Here is a 27856-nt window from a genome sequence, read left to right as displayed (position 1 = left end):
AAAATTATAAACAGACTATCAAAATAATGTCCCTCTCAGATACAGAGAAGGTTGAGATACTGACGGCAGTGGTTTCTCTATTCCTTCCTATAAGGAAACAGAAATCCAGAGACATGAAGGGCTAGACCACAGTGTCTGTGTTCTGTTCTGTTAAAAGAAAAATACAGACTGCAAGTGTGTGGTGGTGGGGGGTCCTCAGATTTCAGGGTCAGACTTCCTTCGATGTTCACTAGCTGGCACTCAGTAACAGCACCTGTTTGTCTGCCAACCGTTATGAAGAAGAGTTTTGGTTTAATCCAGGAAAAAGAGAATGGTCTTCTTACCAAATATTTGGTTTCTGTTTTTGTTTCATTTGGAGATACGGTCTTTCATGTAGCCCAGGCTGGCCTCGAACCAATCAAATAGTCCAGATGACCTTGAACCCACCTTCCAAGAACTAAGATTACAGGTACGTGCCACAATACCACGTCAAAACCCATATTTGAATCATCAAATATTAAAAATATGCATTTTCCCCATGAGAGGTCTTACAGAAATGTTTTTTTGTTTGTGGAGAGAAAAAAAGTATAACTTTCTCAATCGCAAATAAATGTAGCTAAGAATCTGAAACTTAAATAATAAAAATTTTCATTTAAATCTTCAATTTGTTTCTTTTTTAAATTAACAAGATGAAAAAGAGAGATATTTCAGACCCATATGGCATCTATCTATTCTTAAAATAATGATAGCAAGACTAATATACATTATGTTAGCAATATATAACTTTATTATATATTCATATCATATTGTGTTAGCAATAAACAGTTTTTCTTGGGTACCAGTAGCTAAAATAAATAAACAAGACAAACGAATAAATAAGCAACCAAACAAAGAAAGCTATTAATGAAGGCTGTGATTCACGTACAACCAAAGTACCTACCCAGTCCTAACCCTGAAGAATTATAATCCAACAGGGCCTGGAGTTTTAAAAAACATTTACTATTCCCAGGGTTGGAGAAATGGCCTAGTGGTTAAGAGCACTGGCTGCTCCTCCAGAAGGTTTGGGTTTAATTCTCAGCACCAACGTGGCAGCTCGTAACCATCTCTAATTCTAGGGGATTCAATGCCCTCTCCTGGCCTCTTTAGGAACCACATGCAATGGAACACGGACAAACATCCAGGCGAAACACACGCAAAAGTAAAATAAAAAGATTTAAAAACCCTTATTATGTCTAACTAAAATAAGACTTAAGAGATGCTATCCCTTTAATTAGATACACTTGTTAATTTGCTTATAAAGGTCAGAGCACATTATAACCATAATCTATGCATTATAGCTATGCGTGGATTTTTAAAAAGTAAAAAAGCATTATTTGACTAGGAAAACTGAGGAAGCAGAATTAAAGAAAAATGCCTAGAGTTATGAAGATTGGGCTGCAGGGCTGAGAAGCCCACAGAGTTCCACTGTAGGAGGGTGAGAAAGTTACAGACAGGATTTTTCTGATGTGTTTACTTTGGAGAAGGACCTAGAACATTCCAATGGGTACCAAGTGGGTACCAAGAGGCCAAGTTCGCATGGGAGTAGTGTGGCTATGTGTCTGAGACACGACAAGCATCCAGACCATGAGGAGTCTTAGTGTTCAAGTCCATTTCAGCCTAAACGTTGTGCTGTAAGCAACGCAGATATACTGAGAACTACGGGACAAAACGACGACATCATCATCAACAACGACACATTAGGAGATGACTCAGAATCTCACACAGGGGCGTTGTGCAGCCGATGTAAGGGTTCTGCTTGGGTACCTCATTAGTGTGCAGCGTTACGGTCCACTGTAAGATAAATAATTACCAGGGTCTTTGTGTTGTGCAGCATGGGCAACCTTTCCCTGGGCTTCAGTTTCCAAACCAAGGAACATCGTGCCTATGTCCCAGTTCCCAGCCCCCAAAAGAAGAAAGCTGGAGCCAATTTTTCACAGTCGAGTTTGCATGTAATTGTTTGACTTCATTGTTACTTAGTCATACACATTAGAAAACATAGAAAAAAACCCAAAATTTCCCCAAAGCGAACACTTGGGGACTTAAGCACATAATATAGGCTACATATATATATATATATATATATATTTAGCAACTCAATTGCGGGTCAATGAATGCAACAGACAGGTGGGAAACCCGAAGAGGTGCAGGGATCAAACTCCACCTTCAGTAAGTAGAAAAGCGAGACGGGTCCGCACGTGGAGAGGTCTTTAAAGGTGTGCTTCTTCCTCCTTTGCAATGGCAGTGATTCTCCATCCGCTCATTCAGGCAGCACCGAGGATGCTGCTTGTACACACAAGTGAGCAATCTATCCATCATGACAGCTACTTGGTTGGCTCTCAGATCCACCTTGGGCCCGAGTGCTCACAGTTTCTCTAGTAATAGCCCCAGACGTTACCTTCAAGCTGTAGCCATTCATCCCCAAATGCCCTGTGTCTGAGGCTGGGGGAGCAGGTGTGTAGGTGACTCTGGAGAAACCCTTGTAGAAAGAGGGAAAAGGACCCGATTCGAAGACTGGAGGGATTATCATGACCCGCGGATGGTGAACTCTTGCCATACTTCAGGCAGGGATGGATTAGATTCACAATGATTAACACTCGGGCTTCTGGAAGTTTTGGCTTGGCATCTGAGCTCTCTAGCTCTCACTGCCCTCTCCTCTCCGTAACAGAGAGATATAGATGGAGACCCGAGGGAGTGAGTTTGCTCCCAAAACATCCCCGGAGAGCTGGGTGACTGTATGAGGTGCTTGCTAAGGACACCCTGGGAGCTGAATCGCAGGCAAGTATGTTGTGGTTCCCTTGGTTATGCTTCTCAGAGCTACGGACAAATGTGGGTTGTAATGGGATGGGTTACGCAGCAAGCGTTCTGCTCCCGCTGGCAGACTGTGGCCATCAGAGGATATCACTAGGCTCTAGCATGCATGAAGGAGTGGTAGCCAATAAGAGCACCCGCAAAAGCAGACCCAGCAGCGAGGAGCCTCTCGCCCTGCCATCCAACACCACTTCAAGTTGCCTCTCATGTCTTTCCGTCCTCCTTGCGTGAAAAGGTAAAGCGACTTCTTTGAGCACTAGGAAAATTCAAGATGTTTATTCGTGACTTCTCGTTTGCCTCCCTGAAGATTACAGTGCGTGCGCTCTGCTGGCCGAAAAGCAGTTGTCAGACTGCAACAATACATACTGGCGCAGAAGTTAAACGTTCCCTAAGCGCAACAGTCTTCCGCATCGCTGACGTCTATCCGGGTCTCAGATGCTGGCTCCCTCTGGCAACTCATCTAAGGCAGATGCTCCTGCACAGATCAGCGGCTCAGAGTCCAAACCTCCTGGCCCAAGGTCAAAGTGGTCTGGGTTTCCCTTCTTTAGCAGACGCCTCGGCTGTGTCTCAGTGGTTGGTCTCGTGAGACTGGACCAGACAGATTGCTCTTAGATAAAAGGAGGAGTCAGAGAGAACTCCGGTTTCCAGAGAGGGATAAAGTGTTGCCCCCTGCAAATCGCAGTCTCTGTGGAGTAAAGTATCTTCCTAAAGAGGTAGAAATGATAGGGGCCTGTGTTGCTCTTGCTCAGTGACAAGGAGCACTCTAGCTTTAGGGGCTTAGAATGGACTGACTCCACTCAGCTGTCTGATTTTTTCATAAGTAAGCCAGAACACCATTGACCAAGGGGTCTGAAAGATTAACCAAAGAGGTTAGTGCACATCTCAAAGCGATGATAGACTCTACACAGACATCTCTGAGCGACAGTCATTTTCAATCCACTTGTAAGAACCAAACCAGACAAAGCAGAAAAAAACCCCACCAACATCTTAATAGTTTACCTTTGAAACTTATAAAGCATTTTCCTGTCATATTGGCCACAGATTTCTCTAAGAACAACTTACAAAAAAAAAAAAAAAACAATTCTTATCTCCCTGAGTCCGCTGCCCACTGACACAGTGTGGTGCCGGACCACACTGCTCTTTCTATGGATCGTTTTTGGCTAAAAGGCTACAGCCTGGGATGCCTTGACTTCTGTACTAAGCGTCTGTCTAATTAGATGCTTAAGATGCGAGGAAGATATAGATAAGTCTTTAAGATCTGGGTCGTAAAAATCTCGGTCCCAGATGTATTGCGATCTGCATAAACAAACTCACACGAAAGAGAAAAAGGAAGCCCATCTTAGAATGGCTTGACCTTAATCTGAAAGGATCTACCCACAGGAAGTAGAAAGGATGTGGTCTGAAATAAGTGATGAACACTAGGAAGTAGGGATTACCAGGGAAAGGGTGCTTGGATCAAGTCCCTCTCTAGTTTGGTTCTGATTGGTGACTAGAGAGGATTTCCATTCTAGAGCAGAGAGTTAAACTTAACTAGTTCGAATCTAAATTGGATCTGCTAACTGTGCTTGGGAAGGGATGCTGCCTGCACTGGGAAATACTGAACACGTTACACTGGCAGGCTAAGAACGCACTACGTAGTGGTTAGCTGATCCACACACACTTGGCTGAGATAAACACAAAGCCGTGAATGTGCCACATCCCTGTGTCATCAGAATGGATCGGTCAAGGAGGCAACTGCAGAGAGGCCTGGGAGGGGGGAGTCCTGTTTAAGAAGGACCCTGCAGCAGCTCTACTGGTGGGCTCTCCAACTGAATGTGTTATTAAAGGTTCAAAACCACAGGGGCTGGGTGAGGAAACTCTATGCCTCCTCTGTTTAGGGACTTTCTTAGTGATGGGGAGTATGGCGGGGTTTAGTTAAATGAGCTCAAGAGAGAGAGAGAGAGAGAGAGAGAGAGAGAGGGGAGGGGAGAGGGAGAGAGAGAGAGAGAAAGGAGAAAGAGAGAACATTTAGCTAAAGACTGTGTGGGGAGTTAATGGGTGGGATTGACTGAGCCTCTGAACCCTGTCATTGGCCATGCTGTCTGTGCTTTCTGAGTTCCCCATCAGCACAGTTGAGACTTTTTAAATAATCCAAGTGCGCCTGGTCCCATGTTGCTGCCTCAGGTTTGTCTCAAGCCTACCGCAGGCCTTTCTCATTTTTATTTCTGCAGAGCTAGCTACTGAAAAGCCCTCATAACTTCACAGTCCTAAATCTTTAGTTTTAAGTTTACAAAAGAAGCTCTTCCGGCTGTGATGCTTAGCAAGTGACCTTCTGATGCTGACCTGGGCCCACGTAGGGCTTGCACTTCTGAAGAACATGCTGGCCTGGAGGCGCCCGGCTCCTGCGTCATTTATCAAACATGTTTGTGTGAATATACCAGGCATGTTATAATTATCAGCTCCAGTGAAGCCAGCCAGGTGCCTGCAGGTTCTTATGAGGCAGGTGTCTGGGTTCGATCATGCGTAGCAACAACCAACAGGACAGCCATACACACCGTGGTGATGCCTGCTTGATGATGCTTTAGTCACTGATCCATCCCCTTTGCCCCTCCTCCTGATGGGAGGAGTCTGCAGGGCGCACCTGTCCCTGGCTCCTCCCTGCAAAGAGCTCTCTACTTCCTGGCCACTTGGTCCTGCCAGGGTGTTCTGCCTCACCAGCCAACAAAAGCAATTGAGTCAGCTGACCACAGTCTGAAACCTCGGAAACCCGAAGACCAAATAAACCCTTCTGTCTTCTTTCAGGTTGTGTTGTCAGGTGTTGGGTATTTGGTTGCAGCAACAGAAGGCTGACTGACACACTTTATATCAGGTGTTGCTATGGGCTGTGGCTTTCTGTTTGTTCTTATTATAGCCATCTACTGTCCCATCTGTACGTTCTTATACTCCCTGTATCTCCAGCCCTATTTCCCCTACATTAGATTCTAGTACTGATCCAATTCTGATATTAACACAGTCTTCTGCATATCTCTCTCCTAAACTTTCTGTACCAAAAACTATATTTATTTAATCTACATTTCTTGCCCTGCAAATATGCCCATCTGTACAAACTGTTGTCAGCGCCCGTTGTTCAGGTCCTGGCTTTTCTTCTCCTTATCTTCTCTGGCCGTTCAGCTACCCTCATCCAGTCAGGCTCCTATGCCCCAAACACCTGTTAAAAGGTATCCTCTTCCTCACTGCCAGACTCCCCTCTGCACCACCATTATGTTTATTGATCACTCCAGGCCTTTTTCTAACACAAGAAGGACAGAATAATCTAGAAGTACATAACTGGCCAAGCCACAGCGCACCGCAATGTGCACGGTTCACCCTGCCTATCTACTTTCTGCCTATCTGACTCGCCTTTTGCCTTGTTTGTCTGCATATTGGCCAGCTGCACCTTCCATACTCCCTGCCCTTGGGCTCTCAGTACACTTCCACCCATCTCCAGAGAACGTTTATTTTTGTTGTTGTTGTTTTGTTTCTTTGGTTTTTTTTTTGTTTTTTGTTTTGTTTTGTTTTATCATCTTGCCTCGCTAAGCCCTATTCAGGCTTCAAGTCTCTCCTAGGGAGAGACCTTCAGGATTATCCAGTTTAGGCTGTACCTACCCGCTGTGTATCTCCAAAGCACTACAAAGTCTTCTTGTGACAGTCACCATTTATAGTTTCTTATGTGTGTGTGTGTGTGTGTGTGTGTGTGTGCGTGCGCACACGCGTTATTATGTTGATTTCTGATTGAATGTCTAGCCCCATAACTCATCCACATTTTCAAGTATTTATAAGCACTCACAAAAGAACCGTGCTGTGAATGACAGCTCCCGCATGGCTAACTCTGTCTAGTACACTGCAGTAAATGGCAGAAGCACAGTGGGCCATAGCACTCTTCTAAAGCAGGTCTCTCTGCTAATCAAACCTGGATAACTTTGTCATCAAAGCAAGTTCAGAAGCAGCAACATTTCCTAGAAGTTCTGAAATCTCTCTATTCATCCCAACCTGGGTTGTTTTAGCTAAGAAGACTACTAACAGCTTTATAGCACTTGAACAAAAAAATCTGTCTTTATCTACTTATGCAATAGATTATCAAGCTGTTTATTAATTAGTGTGACAGGGTCACTTAGCCTTAGTCTGTCAAGAAAGGAAACATGATTCTAAGAAAGGGTTGAAAGAAAAAGAAACCCCTACAGTAAAGATTTTTAAAAGGAAGGTGGATGGGCCTCTCGTGTGGCCACACATCAGAGAGGAGGATGAAAAATACCTGCAAAGTACAAGTAAGTGAAATATAAAGAAAACAAAGGAAGAAACAGAACCTCCCCGTCTTTACCATTCTCAGCCAGGAGGGTAGAAAGCCTTTATACAGGCTCAGGAAGCCTTCTCCTTGAACAGCCTGGATCACGCAGTCAGTTGATGACTTATACAAAAGCCCTCTGGAAGGAGAAAGAGACCTTTGTCACATCCCCTCCTGTGTAAACAGAGGTGTAAATAACGTGTCTTCAGAGCGCCGTTCTGAGCTCAATGCTTTCTGTATCCATGCTCCATTGGCATGATACATAAGCATCTTCAGTTCCTCACAGGCATTTCCTGCTGACTCTCTCCCATCAGCCCCTCTGTCCTCCCTAGAGTTCATTCCGCAAGACCTCCTCCAAAGAGAGCACGCCACTTTATACCGCATTGAGTTCTGTTACCTGAAAGGCACACGCTTTGAACAGAGTGGCCTGTAAATTCTCAGCAGAGTGATTTCAAAGCTTTCAAAATGCTTTTGAAAACAATAAAGTCACAATAACTATTCTGTGTCTAAATAATATGGCTGTTAGCTCAATTCCCCAAAGGCGTAGTATATTTGCATCAGACAAAGAAAATAATTCCACATGAACAATAGCCTCAAAGAGGAAACCTTGAATACATCTCTATCGCATAGACCTTTAGAAGACGGCATCTTTTAAACACCAACACCGCTGCAGACATTCCAGCATGTGGGCATAAGGGCTTTACCTACCTTCCTTGTTTGTCTCGAGGTTGGTTCATTATTCGGCTTTTGATGACATCGGCTGGTGTTCCCAGAATAGAAGCCACCAGTCCAGAACACAAACTGTAGACACAAATAAATAAAATTTAAAGAGAATATTCGAAATTGTAAGAAAAGGCATTTGATATTCAAAGAGAAAGGAACACTAAATATTCTTTGAGATTAAAATTAATGCTTAGTTCAGGAAGGGAGAAAACTCTAAAGCAGGGCCAGCCAGCAGATATGTGCCTCCTGCTGCCAGGCTTCTTTTGATGCAGGGAACAGGAGATATGATTCTTTCCTTTGAGATAGCTTGGGAAGTAAGGTGCTTGTCAGAAAGCTTGATGGTCCTGAAAGTCGTCCTCTGACCTCCACATGCATGCTGTGGCATGTACACACAGTCACACGTCACAGAACACATCCTCTCCCTCTCCTTCCCCCTCCCTCCCTTCCTCCTTCCCTCTCTGTCTTTGTCTCTGTCTCTGTCTCTGTCTCTGTCTCTCTCTCTCTCTCTCTCTCTCTCACACACACACACACACACACACACACACACACACACACCACCACCACCACCACCACCACCACCACCACCAAGAACAAAAAGAAATGTTTAAGAAGATCCTGTTCTGGAGGTGTCTAAACTACTTAGGGAGAGGCCGAGAAAAAACAGATAGCTTCAGGTAGAGACCAGTGCCAGGAAAAAATTAAAATGGGCAAATGTGATAGATATTAACTGAGTGGCAGGCAGGTAGGGACAGGCACTGGGGGGTAACTGAGTCATCTGTCAGCCCAGATATGGAGGCAGGGACAAAGAGTGGCATGTCCAAAAACCATATTCTTATGTGTGTGTGGAAGGGAGTGTGTATTTGTAATACCATCAACCTGAGAATATTAATACTATATCACACATCACATATCTAGGGTTACCTCAGTAGCAGAGGGTGATTGAAGCTTTGTGTTTTGTTTGTTTGTTTGTTTATTTGCTTTTTTATTTAGAAACAAAACCAGGAGCCAGACAAAACATCACTGGGATGTGAAGGGGAGCGGATACCGAAATGCTACCCATTCTAATGGAGCCCGTGAAAATGGAGCCCGTCAAAGAGAAGGAACAGCAGAAGAGCCAAACTCCCTCAAACCCTCATGTCTCATCTGCTTCCTCTGCGCCTCTTCCCTTTGCTTTGCTGGTGTCGTTGTTTCTGTTGTTTCTGAGTCTTCTGACCCCTGAAATGACCGAGTCTTCTATCACCTCACTTACTGTTCTCCACTTTCAGTGTCCAGTTCTCCCAGTTGGGGAGTGCCCTGGGCAGGGTGGCTGCAAGGTGGAAACTGGGACAATCAGCCCAGAAGGCCACACACATATCTGCTGGATTGAGTTAAGGAGAAACTGCCCCCGGGGCAGTCCCATCGGGTATGAAAGTTTGCTGAGTTTAATCTGAGATGTGCTGTGATTTTATCGGCCCCTTCACATTTTAATTGCCACGAACTTGAAGAAAATGACACTTTGAGGACATAGCATTATCCTTCCCTCATCACGATGGCTTGACATTCTTGCCCAAAAGATTCCCAAGGTTCGAATTTATGACAACAATTCAAGACAAGGCCAGATATGTCCAGAGAGATGACGCAGGGGTTAAGAGCTCTTTGCAGCTCTTGCAGAGGACTGGACCGTGGTTCCCAGAACCTATCACTCCAGCTCAAGGGGATAATAACTCTCTAGGCTTCAGGGGCCACCTAGACTCTCACCCATATCCCCGCACACAGACCCAAATGTGTACACATAATTAAAAATAAAATTAAATCTTGAAAACGAACAGGAATGGAAAATTAGAAAAGCCCAGACAGCCGCCTACCTGGATAAGCCGTGAGTGGCGATATTGTCTTCAAGTGCTGTGTTCAATACCAGGTAGTGCTTCACTGTGTCGTAAGTGGTTAAATCTGGCAAAGGAGAAAGGGTTGACTGTTCATTCACTCAACAGTGACTGTCTTTTGTGTCAAAATTATGCCAGGCTTGGGGGTGGACCGTGTGCCAGAATGAAAGGCGCCGTTCTTGCTTGCAAGCAGAGGCAGGCAAAGCTATAAACGGTAGGAAAGAAATGGGCACTCACTGCGTCGAGTTATGCTTGTGTTACCCTCTGCAACTTTTGGTCTTTGGACTGAGAAATTCCTGCCTGAGCCGAGGTCAGATTAGTCAAGACCCTGGCAGTTATAATCAACAGATCTGGACGGCTGTTTTACATTAAGCTTGTTGTATATTTTTCTAAGGCCAATAGAAAGCTATTGAAAGGTTTGTTAAAAAGGAGAGTTGTGCCACAATGCTGGGGTTTAATGAGGATAACCCATGCTGAAGTACAGGCAAACGAATGGTGAGCGTGGGCAGACGTGCCCGAGGGCAGAGACGGGACGAGACCGATACTTTCGTAGACTTGGGGGGGAGAGTCATTGGTAAAATGAGACGTTTATTCTGCTCCCTCGTGGCAGATGCAACAAGCCAAACAAACTACCGGCGGGCTGGCTGTCAGTGGGTTTTAAATAAGTACTCTGCAAACAAGCAGGAAGAGGGAAGGGATCCAGAAGAACAGACAGCGGATGGGTTTTAAAGTTTGGCTGAAACGGGAGGTCTCTGGCTAAAATGACACCAGAGACCCAAAGGAAGCATGGAGGGGGGGGGGATGAGCATTTAGAGGGCCGAGAGGAAGAGCTCTAGATGACAGGAAAGCATTTGCTGTGAGGCAGGAGCCGTCTTGGGTTGTGGATGACTATGCAGAAAGCTGCGGCTGGTGGAGCTGAGCACCCAAGTGGGGACAGGAGAACGGCAGGCCTGCGCTGGCCCAGGTGACTCAGGAGAGGGTCAGAGGTCAGGCTGCTCGAAGACCAGAGGACTGGATGTGAGGCCACCATGCTAATCCCAGTAAGAGATGACACTGGCTTGACCGGGGTGTTGAGGAGCCCTGCTCAGCTTCTGGATAAATTCCGAGAGCAGAAATGGCCAGAAATAGGCAGCAGATTGAAGGCAGAAAGAAAGGAAAGGTGAAGGCCGGGTTCAAAGTGTGGACAATTTAAAGGGAAGAGCTGTTATTTTTGAGATAAAGATGGAAACAGACAGCTTTTATTTATTTGTTTTTTAAACAGGGCAACAGTGGTGGTCACCTTTGTAAAGCCAGTTCAGGGACAGCCAGGGACAGTGGGACCAGTGGCTATGTGGTCCTAGGAAGGGGTCTAGTGGCTATGGAGGATGCAATAAGTCACATGTGAATCAGCTCCAGTGACCAGGAAAAGACAGAATTAATCCCTCAGCGGCTAACAGACACAGAGAAGGACGGAGTTCGTACCCATGTAACAGGACAGACTCGGGTATTTTGAGACAAAAGTGGAGAGGAAAGTGGTTTGATAACGAAGTGTGGTTTAGGCACATTCGAAGTGATACTCTAGAGACAGCCAAAGGAAGCAACTGGAACTCGGGTGGGTTGTGGCTCTGAGAAAACCTTGAAGGAACAAATTGAGATTTCCTGGGGGGTGGGGATGGGGAATTACCTCCCGATGAGACACAGCAGACAGACATGGAGTGACAGAGAAAACAGATCTACTCCGGTCCACATAAGTGACCTGTTACTAGCACTCTCATAAACGTTATGTATTGATTCCCGAACATCATATCATCCATCTTAGAAAGGATCCTTTCACTGACTAAGCCCTGAGCACTGGATGAGTCAGTATGAAGGGGGTGGGGGGATGGGGAGCCAAAAACAATCTACAGTCATTGCCTTGGGGGCTCACCAGGTAGTCAAAGATACAGAGGCACACTAGAGGCCAAGGGCAGTAATCACCTCAGAGAACTCACGACCAGCTCCGGCTCTGGGGAGGGCCTGAGAGAGCTTAAGGACCAATACACGGGCAGAGACAATGGTTTAGCTGTGTATTAAAGGGATGTGTGGATGAAAATTCATCACAAGACAGGACAAAACCTCGAGCAGAGAGGTGGGGAACAGTTTTGTAGACGTGGGGTGTGTGGTCTCTCAGCTCCTGGGGGCGTGGTCTCTCAGCTCCTGGGGGCGTGGCCTCTCAGCTCACGGGGCGTGGCCTCTCAGCTCACGGGGGTGTGGCCTCTCAGCTCACCGGGTGGTAGGGGTGGGGGTGGGGTGTGGGGGGTGTGTGGCTTTCTGCAGTGCTCCTTCAGGCAGACAAGATGAACTGCTCAGGAAGCTAGCTGAAAGCTTTTGGCCAGTTTTGCAGCATGTTCCAAAATTTCCACTTTGTTATCTAATGGGAAGCCCGCAGAAGGTGATAAGAACACGCACAGCATGTTGGGTCAGTGATTTAGATAAATCTCTCTGGAGAGCTACGCTTGCTGTACAACTCTGAGGATGGGGGAAGAGCCAGTCAGATGGCTGTGGCAGAGGTCAGGCTGGGAGTCTGATGGTGTGGCCTGTTGGATGGTCACTGGGGATACTGAAGTAGCAGGGATTTGAGTGGGTGTAGGGAGGTGGGTTTAAGATGATTCTGGAAGATGGGGGTAGCTGGTAGCTGTGCCATCTACGTTTCAAGGACGCTGTGGATATGCACACGAAATGACCATTCTCAGAGAGGCGACTCTAGGAAGCCAGGAACACATCTTTCATTTCTTCACCCCAAATTCTGTATTCTTAACAAAACAGGCACGCTGCTTCTTTGCTGCTCACTGTTGCTTGTGACCTTTCCTATATGCTAATTCCCATGAAGATTTCATGCTCATTTTAGCAAATACGCATGGCTGGCATTACGGTAACAATGGTGTGGACATATCCATTGTCTGTCTAAAACACAGACACTGCCAATGTCAAAGACTACCTGTCTAGCAGTGGGATGGCCATTAGCTCCATGATGCTATGAAATTTTATATGTTCTAGAGTTCAAAGTTATAAATAAATAATGTATCTTCATAGGGACTGCTATATGTAACTTCTCAGTAAAGATATCTGTCAACATAAATGTCAACATATTTATATTGTCATTTGTCAACATAATTATAATTTAATTTTAAAATGTTTTCCCTTTTATATAATAGCATAACTTGTAACTTCACTAGCATTACTGTATTAATAGCATTTCTTAAATAAGAACATTTGTCTGACATGACTTAATCTTTTTTTTTTTGACATAGGTATAACTTTATGATTCAGACTGGCCTTGAACTCATGATCCTCTCAGCTCAGCCTTCCAAAATAGGGGGTTTTTAGTCTTTTCTAGCTTCCTTGATGTATAACTGACCAATTGAAACTTCATGGTTATGGTGAAACTGAGAAGTGAAGAGAAGAGATGCATTGTGGGAGAGAGGAATGTTCCTATTTCCAGGCTGCAGGCCACGTCCACCAGGAACATTTCCAATGGAACGGACTGAGCCTCAGGCGGGGAGAACTGGGCATCTGTGCAGAGTGACTGCCCAACTGTTACACATTTCATTTTTCATCTCAAAGGACGATCTCAACCAGAGTAGGCAGCCTTAGAAATGACTCTTTCTTTTTTTCTTTACAGGAACAGTTTTTCTCTCTGGTCCTTTTCATACATCACCATCTGAGGTGGAAATGCACCAGTTACCGTACTAAAACAATACCTTCCACATACCCTGATACCAGTGCTCACAACTGGGAGATCACGGCTTAGACATCCAAGAAGTTGTTACCTCCCATGTTCACAAGTGCTGCTCTCTGAATATTGGGTATCCAGCCTGCCCAAAGCCCACGGATTCCTCCTTCAGCTAAGATTTTTGCAAACGCGTGATGTACTCCCCGGAATCTAAGAAAGATGACAAAGACCTGTTATTCCATGTGTTCTTGTGTTTGGAAGGCAGATGTGTAAATTTCCCCTTCAGGTGATACTTGTAACGGGACCTTTGGCCACTTTGTGCTTCTGTTTTTCTGTCACCCTTCTCCACCTGTTTACTTCTTCCTTTCCAACCCCCTATCACTGGGTAGGAGAGAAGAAAAGGATAGAGGGAAAAGGAGGTGACATTAAACTGTTTCCTGCTGATTAGGGGCGTTGAGTTCCTTGGGGCAAGTTTGATCTTTGCTGTCAGGATATCTAATTTCTTCTCCTCTCTTTACACAGAACTATTTAACAAACTGCAACAAACTTCATCCAACCATCAACCAGTCAACCCATCCCTTCTACCGGGGCTCTAGCATTCATATATCCTCTGAGAAGTCCCCAGAATTCCAAGTGCTACAGGCTCGCAAAAACTGTCTGAAGCTGGTAAAATCATGACTCTGCTAGAGTGTGAGGCAAATCAGTCAGCTCCCGAGTCTAGCTTGAAGCAGCCCCGTATCCCACACCTCAGATTAAAATTTAAAAAACCCAAAATATTCTTATAATATTTCTGTGTTTTTAAAGAAGCCAAAATTCTCACTTCTGATACTGTCAGAACATGGACACAGGAATGATATATGAGGAATCATGCCTTGGGGAGCTGGCAGTGAGGAAGGATCCAGGAGAAAGGGCACGTTTTGTTTCTCCATTGTCCTTGGATGTGATTTTGTGCCTCCTGCGACAAATCTTTGCATTCAACCTACAAGACATGTCATGTCTGTTCTTATTGGATATTGGAACACAGCTCTAGAACCCGGTCTGGTGCAAGGATCTCTGAATGCTGTCCTTCATGCACTGTGAATCTGGGCGTGGCCTTCTGCCTTGCTTCCATGGTTTCCCAGATACAATCTATGGTAGGTGCCAGGGAAGTGTGCTTAAACTGATCTGTGTTGAGAAAGTTCTGGGAAAGGGCTGCTCTGTAATCTGTAGTATGAGCTTCCTGGTATATGTTTCTCTAAACTCAAATGACTTTCCATGGATCATTGCTGTCTTTGTTATATTTGTGTGTAAGAGCACACTGAAACTGAAGTACTGATGTCTGCAGCTATAGACTGCAGTCCGCCCCACTCTTTAAGGTTCTCAGACCCAAGGTCTCATGGACAGATCTGTACAGGATGACAAAAGTCAATAAATACAATTCGGAATGAAATAATACTTATTCAGAATCGCTATAAATTAAAAGATTATAAAAGTTTCATTTCTAGATAACTGCATAACTTGTTAAAAGGTCAACTTTTGGTTCAAACATTTCTCCTTAAAAAAGCGGTCTATTCATTTTATGTGTATGAGCAGTTTGTCTGCATGTATGTAAGGGCAGCACACGCCTGGGGCCCCTGGAGGCCAGAAGGGAGCACTGGACTCCACGGGAACTGGAGCTACTGGTGGTTGTGAACCATCATTTGGGACCAGACACTGAGCATGCGCCTTCTGCAAGAGCAGCCAGTGCTCCTAACTGCCGAAGCGTCTCTCTGGCCATTTCCCTTTCTGTCTTCATTCTTTCTCCTTTTCTAGTCTTCAGTCTTGCTATTCATTTAGCACAGGCTGGCCTCTTGCCTCAACCTCCAGAATACTAGGATTACAGGTGTGTGCTGCTATGCCTGACACGATTTAAACATTTTTAATGGGTGGCACCATAAATTCTGTCATGATCTTCTCTTCTTAGTCTAGTAAAATGATCAATATATCACTTTCGGTATTTTATATCGCTCACTCTTATATCAAGTACAGAAGGAAGAAATAGCTGTTAGCCTTCATTTTACTGGTGACTCAGGGACACATATATTCAAACAATACTGAAAAGCCAGTGACTTGAGGCAGGGGTGTCGCTCAGTGATAGATCACTTCCCTAACATGCCCAAGCGCCCCAGGGTTTGATCCTTAACAACATCAAACGAAACAAAGAAACCCAAGCCCAGCAAACACTGACTCTCTGTAACATCATCAAACAAAACAAAGAAACCCAAGCCCAGCAAACACTGACTCTCACGAATACTCCTCTATCAGCTTGGGCTGGAGAGATGGCTCCGTGCTTAAGAAGAGCATTGGCTGCTCTTCCAGAGGCCCTGGGTTCAGTTTACCACCCACTAGGCAGCTCACCACAGTCTTTAACTCCAGTGTCAGGGGATCCAATGTCCTTCTCTGGCTCCCTCCACACGTGGTGCACAGACTCACATGCAGGCAAAACACCCATGCACATAACATAATGATAATGATAATAAACAGAAAATTAAAAATCTTTTATCTCGTGAGCAAGATGACGTTCTAGGTTAGAGAACAGAAAAGACAATCTGAGAAGTCTTAAAATTAAATGATACAATCCTTGGGAGAATTACCATCCTGTCTTGATTTCGCTCTTACTTCTGTATGCAGGTGTAAACCGAGGCCGAATCTGAACTTGAGACAATACCAGTGTCTGCTAGGGAAGAAACATCCAGGCTTATGCGGACCCTGGGGATGTGGACTGGAATTCCCTGCTGTTCACTTCCTAGACGCATGGCTTTCCTATAGGCATTGACGTTTCTGAACCTCACCAAAGGACAACGTACTACCATTTTGACATGCAAAATCACTCTGTGCTTTAGCTGTGTAGGTGCTCATGGTTCTGGGATTCTCTCTCTCTCTCTCTCTCTCTCTCTCTCTCTCTCTCTCTCCTTTATTCCTCTCTCCCTTCCTTCATTTCCCTCTCTCCTTCCTTCCATCCTCCTCTTCCTCCACCTTCTCTTTTACAATGGCATCAACCAGAACTTGTCAACCTTAGGGACAAAAGAAAGTCAAGCAGCCAACGTAAAAAACCAAACCCAACTAGAGCCCAGCTGGCTGCTTTTCCTTCTCCCGACAAACAAAGTTCTTTTGCTGAGTCACGGGTATTAGATGCTAGAAAAGTATCAGGATCGGCCCTGGGAAACTACAGCCCACTTGCTAAGTTAGAGTGCGGTCTCTTGGCCCAGTGTGCACCCCACACACTTTTTAAAGTCTGGAGGGGACCTAGGCTACAGCAGGGAAGGCTAGAGAGGGCATGAGAGCAGCACTCAATGGTGACCAGCCAAGGAAGGGACCAGCCAAGGAAAGGACCAGCCGTCCTCATTCAAGTATAGTTCAGCTAGAGCCAGTGTTCCCAGGAGCAGATGTCCTCAGGGTCAGTTCAACTCTGTGCAGGGCTTTCCCTCTTTCCTGGGAGGCTTCACCTCTTTCCTGGGAAGGGTCCATCTGACAGAGCTCACCCTTTCCCAGTAGAAACAGGCTACAAGAAATTATTCTTTCTATATTCTTGTCAAGAGGAAAACGGAGATTCTCCAAGACGGTAGTGTTAACCACCAAGAATCCCCTTTAAAAATGAAGATACAGAGACTGGGTGGTAAGTGACTTCCAGGATAGCAGCCCTAGTGACAAAGTTAGGGCTCATACCAGGGCACATGATTCATTCTCTTTCCCCCTTTCCCTTCCCCTCCCATCTCCCCCTCCCCCTCTTCTCTCTCCATTTGAAACATAGTATCACTTATAGACCAGGCTAGCCTTGAGTTCACTATACTCCTGGTTGGCCTCATACCCTCAGCAATTCTGCCCAGCCTCCCATGCACTGAGCTGACAGACCTGAACTGCAATGCCCTGCTTTCTAAATTCTTTATGACAGCTTGGAAGGGGGTGGGGCTAGCCTGTCTTTTATTAGGAGGAGGAGCAAAGAGTTAGCAACACATGTAGTTTGTCTGATGAAGATGTGTCAGATGCCCAACATGTCATTGTGTACGAGGACAATTGGGGCTCTCACCTCCTCACAAATGTAACTTCAAAGGAAAAGAATTAGTGTTATTTCCTTTCGTAAAGATTAGGTTACAAACCTATGAGTGCCTGAGGTAAATGTCCAAGAAACAGGTGGCTGGAAACGGGAAGGGAAAGCATCAGTTTCCTGAGTGACTCACCTCAAGGGTTTCCCTTCCAGTCTACGTTTCCCTTCCATTTGCATCTGGACCTTCACGAGGTCAGTGGGGTTGGCTAAAAACTGTCCGATGACGCCAGCCATCATCCCTCCAATGACGGACTTCCTAGTTGCACAAAAGGAGATAGTTTGTTTCATTTTTTTTTTTTTTTACGAATTGCCGCTAGTTTCACAGATTGTGTAAGTGAACCACACCAGGCTTGTATAGGCCCTGGGTAGAAGGTTAAAGGACGGACACATAAGAGAGAAAAGCAGTTTGACTGTTTACTGGTGGGCCGGTCCAGGGATCAATAGGACTTACAGGGAAAATCTAAAACTCTCCCATTTGAATCCAAAGGAAAGGAAAATGGCTTCCTAAGTGTGGACGTTTGCAGCGACTATTTCTCTACAGCCAGCATCTCCTGCAGGGTAACGAAACAGCAGAGAAGCAGTCAGCCCAGGATGCAGGGGCTGGGAAAGCATAATTTTAACCCAAGACTGCACTGGTTTTCCAGATGACAGGCTTGACAGCATTCTCTCTTCGTTTCACGGACTGCAGCTCCTCTCCTCTCAGCTTCTATGGTGAGCAGGACTCAACCATAACAATTACAGAGCTGCGTCTCCAAGTCACACGTTGCATGTGAGTGTGTGTTATAAATGGCTCTATTATTTTACACTTCACGACAGTTTAAAGGGAGCTTGAATCAATCTCTCCGTTTAAATTAATGCTCCTTTCCCATGTGTTTGTAGTGAACACTTACACTTCTTTTGGGAGCTGGGTCTCTAGACACCTTTTCCTTAATTTTCCAGGGTGCTAGATTTTTTTCTTTAAAGTTGTTCTGATGGTGCCAGATGCATGTTTATGATGAAATACTTTAATATATTCTCTCTCTCTCTCTCTCTCTCTCTCTCTCTCTCTCTCTGTGTGTGTGTGTGTGTGTGTGTGTGTGTGTGTGTGCATGTACGCACACAAGCATGTGCTCACAGCATTCACACATAGTGCATGAGCGGGGCTAGAAGAAGGCTTGGGCTCTCTTGGAGCCGGAGTTACAGGCGGATATGAACTGCGCAATATGGGTGCTGAGAACTGAACTCTGGTCCTCTAGAACAGGAAGTGCTCTTAACTGCTGAGCATCTCTCCAGCCCCTACGAACTCTTCTCTACATTTCTGCTATAAATTTTAGATTTTAAATCAGCAGGCACTTGTACATGGTCTCATCCAGTCCTACGGAAACAGAAGCCTAAAGGTGGGCATCGCCTCTGCAGCAGAGAGACTTGAAGGTGGAAAGGGGAAGGCAGTTTGTCTGAGACACTCATTAAGGGAGTAGAAAGGGACCCAAACCCCTCTCCGACTTAAAAGCCCAGAGCTTTTCGAAAGGAAGAAAAATACACAGGGCTGTACTGACAGGTTCCTTCTGATGGTACGAAGCTACTATGGTTCTTAAAAAAAATATTTTGAGTTGAGTGTGTACATGTGTGTGAGAGAGAGGGAGAGGGAAAGAAATAGAGAGAGACACGGGAGGTGGGGGAGAGAGAGAGACAGACAGAGAGAGAGAGAGAGACAGAGAGAGAGAGACAGAGAGAGAGACAGACAGAGACAGAGACAGAGAGAGAGAGAGAAAGACAGACAGAGAGAGAGAGAGAGAGAGACAGAGACAGAGACAGAGACAGAGAGAGAGAGAGAGAATCAGAAGGGAACTTCTGGTAACCATTTCTCTCTTTCCAGCATTTAAGTCCCCAAGATTAATTCAGGTCATCAGTCTTGGCAGCAGCCGCCATCTCTTTAGCTCACTACTGTGGTCTTAATAAGCAGCGTCATGGCGGAAATAGGAGTCATTGGCATTAACGACATGTTAGTGTTCCGTAGAAGTCAAGCGTCAGCTCTATACATGTTGACTGGGACCTCAGCCTGCACTTGCAGCCAAGGCTACAGGGATGGGAGAACACACCCGGTGTGCAGAAAAGAGAGAACAAAACTCCTCAACATTCAAGGGTAAAACAGCTCGTCTCCCAGCATGGGGTCCTCCCCTGTGAAACACCCATGGCTATGGTTTGTTTGGTCCTTGTCTTGGACCTTAGCTACTGACTTCCATGCCCATGTAAGAAGGAAAACCAAAGAGGGACAAAGGACAGGGACAAAGCACAGTGTCCAGGAAGTTAAGGGGTTCAGAGGCACCTAAGCACCCGGATAACGAGGTTTGATCTACAGTTCATCGAATGCAGTCAACATTCTTACATCTTGGGAATGGAGGGCATTAGCTTAGGGGTTCAAATCCCACAACTGTTAACGCTCTTTTCTAAACTTCTACATTTACAAGCTAAAAACAAAAGAAAGAAAAAAATATAAAAGTGGGAAGAAAAATCACAATAGAAAGAAAACTAAGTGGCAACCTACTTCAGGGAATTCGATGCTTGGAACATAAAACCGTTTGCTAAGCATGCTTTGGAAGAGCTGGCAAACTGTATCTTCCTTTCGGCGTCTTCCTTCTGTTATAAAAAGTGTCCAAACAACACCAAACAAGTTCCCGCAGGAAGTCCACTGTCCTTTATAGAACTGTGAAATCCACCTCCAGCTATTTTTTTCTTACGGAAATTTCAAGTAATTTATAAGGGGGGCTATGATAACCTCTGACTGAAAACAGTAAGTTCCCCAGAGTAGAAGGTGGCAAACTTTACTCTTAGGGATTTATTAATTAGGACTGAACTGATACAAAAAAAAAATGGGAGCCATGGTTTGCTTCCTGGACACAGGCTTTAAAAACTGGACCACAGGGGTTGGGGATTTAGCTCAGTGGTAGAGCGCTTGCTTAGCAAGCACAAGGCCCTGGGTTCGGTCCTCAGCTCCAGAAAAAAAAACAAAAAACAAACAAACAAACGAACGAACAAAAAACACCCAAAGGCAAAAAACTGGACCACATAAAAGTTTCTAATAATATAAAAGCCAGAACCTGAAAGAAAAAAAAGAAAAGAAAAAGAAAAGCACAAAGAAAACATGAATTAATCACAGTTAGCTCCCCTCTAGAGACTCTAGAGAGAGATGCTGGTTTGCTTATTCTTGGGAGACATTTTTCTGAGAGAATATATTTTCATTCAGAAAACTAAATATTTTTTGATGAATGGAAACTAAATAAAAGGCACGCAGGCAGTGCGTTAAGATGTAAGCCTTTAAAGTCTTTCATCAGCTACCCGGCACCTTGAATTAACCAAAGCATTTGTGCAACTGAGATTGGTGTCTTTTAATTATAATCACAAAAGCATACAATAATGAGATGATTTAACATGTTACTCTCTCTCCTCCCTCTCTACACACACACACACACACACACACACACACACACACACACACACACACACACACACACATATATTTTTTAAACGGACCGGCTATAATAAAAATCGTGTGCTGGCTAGTCTTGTATCAGCTTGACACATCCTAGAGTCATTGAGAAGAGGGCTCCTTAATTGAGAAGATGCTCCCATTGGATTGGTCCACAGGCAAGTCTGTGGGGCATTTTCTTGACGAATATCTGATGTTTTGAGGGGGCCCATCGCATGGTGGGTAGGACCGCCCCTGGGCAGAGGGTCCTCCTGAGCAAGCCATGGGCAGCAAGCAGGCTGGACAAGAATAAGCTGCCTGACTCTGTAGCCTCTGCTTCAGTTCCTGCCTCCAGGTTCCTGTCTGAGCTCCTATGCTGATGACCCTCTGTGATGGACTGGGATTGTAAGTGAAAAACAAAAACAAAAGCCTTTCCTCCTCAGGTTACATCTGTGCATGATGTTTTAACACCACAATAGAAAGCTAATTAAGGCGATGACAATCAAAAAAGGCAGCTCCAAGAGAAGATGCTCCAATAGAATTATTTTTATTATTAACATTTGTTTTTGAGACAGGCTGCCTGTAACAGAGGCTGGCCTCAAACTCTCCTATCTTCCTGCCCCTGTTTCTCAAGGGCTGGAGTTATAGGCATGTACCCTCCCCACAGCCTTTGAACTCATTAAAATGATTAAATAAATAACATATGAGAACAGTGCACACGTACACCTCTATGATGTCTGTATGTAATATGTAAAGGAATTTCTATTATTGATTATGTCTGTTACCAGAAGCAGTTTTAGCAGAAATGGATAATTTTACATATAATAGAATCAATAAAGCCTTTGGGGTCACAACATCTTGTTTTCAAAGCTAAGCTTACCAGAGGGGATAATGTTCATCTTCACTTTTGCCAAACACAACTTCCCGGAGATGTTCGTAGGTGACCATCCGACCTCCAGAGTACACTGTGTGGAACAGACCACAGAAACGGAGATTCAGTCCCTTGTCTAAGGAAGGAGCTTTCTGACCTGACCTCATCCATCTTCCAAAGGAAGAATCCTCATTTCTTGTCTGATCACCCCTTCTCTGCTTCGATTAGTCTCTTTAAGGACTCAATAGGTTTTTTTCAGAAAGTTGCTCTTTGACCTTTCTCTCAGTGTCCTCGTCCCACACTGCATGTTCTGACACAGCAGTTATCAAATTCTTTAGCAATTAGATCTCGATCTTCCCTTCAGAGCTTCTCCACACAGGTTCTGAGTGCTTGCTTGCTTATTTGTTTGTTTGTTTGTTTATTTATTTATTTATTTTTGACAGACATTAATTCACTAAGCGTGAGTCCATTTAGTTAACTTACACACAACTTGAGGTTTTAAGGGTCTCTGAGTTACGTAACTTGAAGTGAGGCTAGGGAAGAAGAGATCTACAGTTGCCTTCTTGTTTCGGTTCTGACCATCTTGAGAACCACCATTGTGGTGGCTTGAATAGGAATGGCCCCCACAGACTCATGTGTTTGAATGCTTGGCCCATAGGGAGTGGCACTATTAGGAGGTGTGGCCTTGTTGGAGTAGGTGTAGCATTGTTGGAGGAAGTGTGTCACTGTGGAGGTGGGCTTTGAGGTGGACCTAGTGTGGCAGTCTCCTGCTGCCTGCAGATCAAGATGTAGAACTCTCAGCACCTTCTCTATGCCTGCCTGCATGCCGCCATGCTTCCCGCCATGACAATAATGGACTAAACCTCTGAAACTGTAAGCCAGCCCCAATGAAGTGTTTGTCTTTCTGAAGCGCTGCGGTCACGGTGTCTCTTCATAGCAATAAAATCCTGAGACAACCACAGAAAAAGGAGGTGAAAGAGAGGGGGAAACAGCCTCATAAAAGAGCTCTGTGAGTTGATTTTAACTCAAACACGTAGCTCTGGGGCTTGGTGTATGAAGGATATCTCTTTGGGTCAGCATCTGTAACTGCGCTGGGGAATCCAGGAACAGCTCTCCTCTTTCAGGTTTACAGCACACAAGAAAGATCTTAGTCGAAGGACAACAAACTGGCTAACACCATGGAGAAAAGTCAAAGCACAGAACGAAAACAGGGTCCAAAAGAGAAACCTTTTAAAAGGGGCAAAGCGGCACCATTAAAATCAGTCCACGGTGCCCATGTGAGAGATTGTCTTGATATTTCAGGCAGTTTGACTTGGTATATCGTAAAAATAAATACAAATTGGCGAATACAGTGCAAGTTTGTGTGCATAATTCTGACCCCTTTAAAAACCATGCGCTAACTTGCTCACAGAGTGGAATGTTAACAACGGTAAATCCGAACATAAGAACCAATGCTCTCTGGGCCAAGGAAACAGCTGGGAGGTGGGAGGGGCAGAGGGCTACACTTATCCGTGTCTCTCTGGAACCAACTTCACGGTCTCCTCTCTACAAGCTAACACAGCAACGACACCCATTTCTGTGAGTGCTTCCTTGAAAGCACGGTTGGAAATGTTTCGTTTTTCTCTGTGACAGTGACCACATACAAGTGACCCACACAAGTAGTCCACCTGGGGACAGAGTCAAAGGCAAGTTCACCGGTGCTCCTCTGCCACACCACCAACCACTGCTACGATCTAGTGCCACAGCTGGATGAAGCACGGCTCCTTACCCTCCGCTGTGTCAGCTTAGCTGGTCTTCGATGTACAGGGCAAGGGTAAATATGTTTTACTTTCAAAGACCGTGAAAATAGTTGGCTGAAAGCTCATTCGGAACTTTCCATTTCAAACCAACTTTAATTCACTGTATTTGAGGCTCCTAAATAAGGGGAAAGGACGTAAATCATTCGCCTGCCTGTCTTGTACCATTAAAGAACTGACAGGGAAACGTTTCAAACATACCGCCAAGTAGAAACATTTATGACTCCTTTTACGTCAGGATCCCTTAAGTGATGACACTTGTTGAATTATCTTTCTCTTTTCATGGGTGTGTGTGTGTGTGTAGTGAGGATGGTGTGTAACTCTGCCCGCACACGTGTAGAACCATATCAGCGTGTGGATATGCAAGCACGTGCAGAGGCCGGAAGTTGAGACCAGTCGTCTTCCTCTATCACTTTCCAAGTTATATATTGCTCACCACTTCCAGCTAGCCTAGGTGGCCATCTAGTCCCAAGGATCTCCCAGGCAATTCCCAGGGTGTTGCAGAATATGGAAGTTAAATACTTCCAAATGCTAGTCTAAGAAACTCAGGGCAGTAACTCCTTAGTAACACTTGAAAAGGTTTTCTTCTACTGATTTATTGTATCAGTGGGGATGGGGTGGGGTGGGGGGAGTAATGCCTTTGCTGGATTTTGGATACAGCAAAGAGCAAAGAATACAGAACCCATAACAAACTTACCAGCTAGAATCAAGATAAATACCTACGTGTCTGTAAATGGCGGGCGTCACTCCTTGCCACAACTTTAGGAAGCCTTCCTCCTGGACAATCCCCAGGGCCGTGCGCATCATGCCCCTGTAAGGGGCGGATTCCATCGCACCATCTCCCAGCTTAGCAAGGGCAGCTTCTCCTTGCATCTGGAGTCGGGTTTTTGTGAGATCGAGGGGAAAGGTTGCTAATGAAATAGAAAACAGACGAAGGGGAGGAAACCCCCCAAAACATTCAGACAAGCCAACAAAACCCTCTAAAATCATAGGATTAGCATTCCCCCAAGATCTGGAGAGACTGGAGTAGGAGAATATAGCAGCATCAGCTAGGGAACCTGTGGAAAACACACACTTCTGAACCCATCCCCACACACTCTGACCGCATAGATTGACAATGTGGAAAGTACATTCTCTTGTCTTCCCAAATCTAAGACTCCTTGCCCCAATGTGTCCCCAGATACAAAGCCAAAGCAAAACAATTCCACAAAAGTAGGCTGACCCTGGATCTCTTTTATCATCAACATGTGAAACCACTTGAATTTTCCCAATCCAAAACAGTATCTCGTTCTGTCTCTTTGACCACAGCCACTATCATTTGAGATCCAATACAAATTTAGAACGAACTTGAAGCAGAATTCTGTGATTTCATAGGTTCTTCTTCCATGAGAATGAACCACAGAACGGACGATTGAGATGCAGAAGACGAAATGAAGTTGGAATGCCTTCTGTATACAGGGGTAGCAAATTTCTTCAAACTGAGGCAAATATCCCATTTTTTTTCTGAACTGAGAAGTTTCGTACATGGCCTATTCAAGAGTTCTTTTTGAGTATCAACTTTAGTTAACTGGAAAATTTGTATGTTGAATATGTTGAATTCGAGACGGTATATTTTGATCTGAAAGGCTATTTTAGCTACCTGACCCATAAGACACTTCATACACACAGTGTCCTGAATAACTCTTGAGAGAGATATGGAGTCAAGCTCATGAACATTGCTCACAGTATATAAAAAGTTGTCAGTGACCACTGCCTGATCCATACTCCGTGAATACCTTTTCTAAGACGAGAGAGAGATATTACATATATCCATTAGATTCTGAAAAAGTTAGTAACTGACCAATAATGTCCCTAAACAGATGTCAGATGTGACAGATGTTACCTTATCTTGTGTCTATGTATCTGTCTGTCTGTCTATCTATCATCTATCATCTGTCTATCATCTGTCTGTCTATATCTATATCTATCATCTATGTATCTGTCTGTCTATCTACCATCTGTCTATCTATATCTATCATCTATTTATCATCTATCTATCACCTGTCATTTAATATATTATCTACCATCTGCCTGCCTGTCTGTCTGTCTATCTATCTATCTATCTATCTATCTATCTATCTATCATCTATCCATATATCATCTATCTATGTATCTATCATCTATCTATGTATCTATCTATCATCTATGTATGTATGTATGTATGTATGTATCTATCTATCTATCTAGTGTATATATCTTAAAAAGACCCCAGTGGGATATATATATATATATATATATATATATATATATATATATATATCTTTAAAAGTGTCTTATCAACATGTGAAACTAAACAGAGTATGAAGAAGTAGTAGCCTCAAATTCTGCTTCTCAAAATACATCTTTTGTTTCATTTTTATTTCAGTTAATTCATGGTTGAGGCCCTCATGCTCCAGTGTGTACTTCCCTTTACCAATTCACTTTGATTCCTTGGCCTTTGATCCCTATTCTTCACCCAATTCTCTCCAACACATCTCCCAAGAGTGTTTCCGCACAAGCCACTGAGCTTCAGGGACCATTAATGTGGCTCATCCCTCAGCTGACACATTTTAGATGTCTTTAGACGCTGGTGAATTTTATTTTGGACAATCAATGATTTTTTTAAAAAAAGTTCTGTTAACTTTGATTAGAAAGAAGACAAATAGCTGGGCTAAAGGGCACAAAGGGAAGAGTGTAAAGGGCAAAGCAGTAGGCAGTGTGCTGGCTATACTAGGTATAAAAAGAAACAGACCTCCGATAGAGAGGGCTGAGTAACGTTTTCAATGACTAATGCACCAGAGACATTCTCCTTTCTTTCTTGTTTTAATGGACAAGAAAATGTAAGGGTAATCTGAAATAGCTTCACAGAGACCACAGGTTGTACAAAAACCTCCCTGCCCCCTTCCTGGGGGGGGAAAAAAAAACACTCACCATCTGCTCCAGCCATGGTATCGTAATCCACTCTGAGTGGTTTGTTTGTTTGTTTATTTATTTATTTATTTTTGTTGTTGTTGTTTGTTTCTTTGGCCTCCCTTCGGCAGATGGATCTTGTTGTTTGTTTGTTTGTTTTTTTTTCTATGATGTTCTTGTGACACACAGAAATAGCTTCTCTGCAACAGGCAGCAGCTGCAAATGTCTTTCTCAGCATGTGCCCCCACCAGCCTGGAAGAAGGCCACACTGGGGTCTTTGCCACCGTATATCCAGGACCCACTACTACATCAATGCAATTGTAATAATGCCCCAATTAATAGCTGCCCTTGCCTTGCATTTACCACATAAAAATATTATTTCTCAGGGTTCCCCTTATAGGTAAACATGGTATATAGGCTCAGAGAAATGATGTGGCTGATTGATTTTAAGCAGATGTTCCAGAGGAATGGTTAACAATTGGACGTCCCACAAGGTAGGTCCTCCCCGCCCTCCCCCGCCCCCAACACACACACACACACACACACACACACACACACACACACACACACACACACACACACACATTCCATAACTCGAATCTTAAAAGACTCTGAGGCTGCATAAGACTATAAACCATAAAAAAAGGTCCCAGGGAGGATGAAGGAAAAAAAAAAAAACAAACCTGTGAACAAATGGATTATGGTTCTAAAAAGGTCATCCTTATGAAAGGGGAAATGTTTCCTAGAGAGGTATAGGGCTCATGAAGAGCCCAAGAGTACTCACTCAGGCAAAAGGTAACATCCCTGGGGATGGAAAGACAAGGACCCTGGACACCTCCAATCCATGCTTCTCCTGAAGCTGGCCTACTGGGCACCTGACCACATCCTTGCGAGGTCCAACCTCTGAAGATGCTCCAGCCTGGAGTGAGGCTGCCCGCCCATCCCTCCCCCAGCACGATGCCGCGGCCACTCGCTGGGGAGGCCGAGGCGGGGGCGGCCGGTACCTAGCTCGGCCACGGTTGCGGCGCAGCCGGACAGTAGGAACTTGCTGGTCCGGGGCCATCTCTGCGTGAGTGGCTGTAGCGACTCCTCCTCAGGGAAAGGCATTCAGCAGCAGGTCAGGACCAGTGGGCACCGCTAGTCGCCTGGGAACCTGCCACCCTGCCGGCGCCGCCCCTTTTCAGCCCAAGAGAGGTCAGGGAAGGACCATGTGCCTCTATTACGCTCGGCAAAGGCGCCGCCCGCCTGGTAGCTGGACCGGTCCAGCGGCTTCAGGTGCTGGGGGGGGGGGGGGGGGGAACCAAAGCCATACCCAAAAGGCTTCTGGGAAATGTAGTTCTTGGGGCGCAGC

At 44.8% G+C, this 27856-nt stretch overlaps 1 protein-coding gene across 10 annotated transcripts; it reads right to left on the bottom strand.

Annotated features, from left to right (window-relative positions):
* Nucleotides 1-743: 743 nt before the first annotated feature.
* On the bottom strand, nt 744-27780 carry Slc25a27 (solute carrier family 25, member 27). 10 transcript variants are annotated; one of them, XM_039084303.2, is made up of 11 exons: nt 27510-27568; nt 26651-26721; nt 25057-25071; nt 24297-24488; nt 21791-21875; nt 17599-17721; nt 13500-13612; nt 9694-9778; nt 7835-7927; nt 7163-7265; nt 744-3675 (listed from the first exon to the last, which is right to left on the bottom strand). In XM_039084303.2, the coding sequence occupies exons 1-11, from the start codon at nt 27566-27568 to the stop codon at nt 3604-3606; spliced, it is 1011 nt and encodes a 336-aa protein (XP_038940231.1). In that variant the 3' UTR covers nt 744-3603. The 10 variants fall into 10 exon arrangements, with proteins under 10 accessions (XP_038940231.1, XP_006244673.1, XP_006244674.1 ...); XM_006244611.5 differs by lacking the exons at nt 25057-25071; nt 26651-26721 and having other exon boundaries at nt 744-3531; nt 27510-27780; XM_006244612.5 differs by lacking the exons at nt 25057-25071; nt 26651-26721 and having other exon boundaries at nt 744-3511; nt 27510-27780.
* Between the last annotated feature and the right edge of the window lie 76 nt (nt 27781-27856).

This window comes from Rattus norvegicus, chromosome 9 (assembly GCF_036323735.1).
Source record: "Rattus norvegicus strain BN/NHsdMcwi chromosome 9, GRCr8, whole genome shotgun sequence".
NCBI classification, from domain to species: Eukaryota; Metazoa; Chordata; class Mammalia; order Rodentia; family Muridae; genus Rattus; species Rattus norvegicus.
Note: the sequence above shows the minus strand (reverse complement) of the source record. Positions and strands in the feature narration are given on the sequence as shown.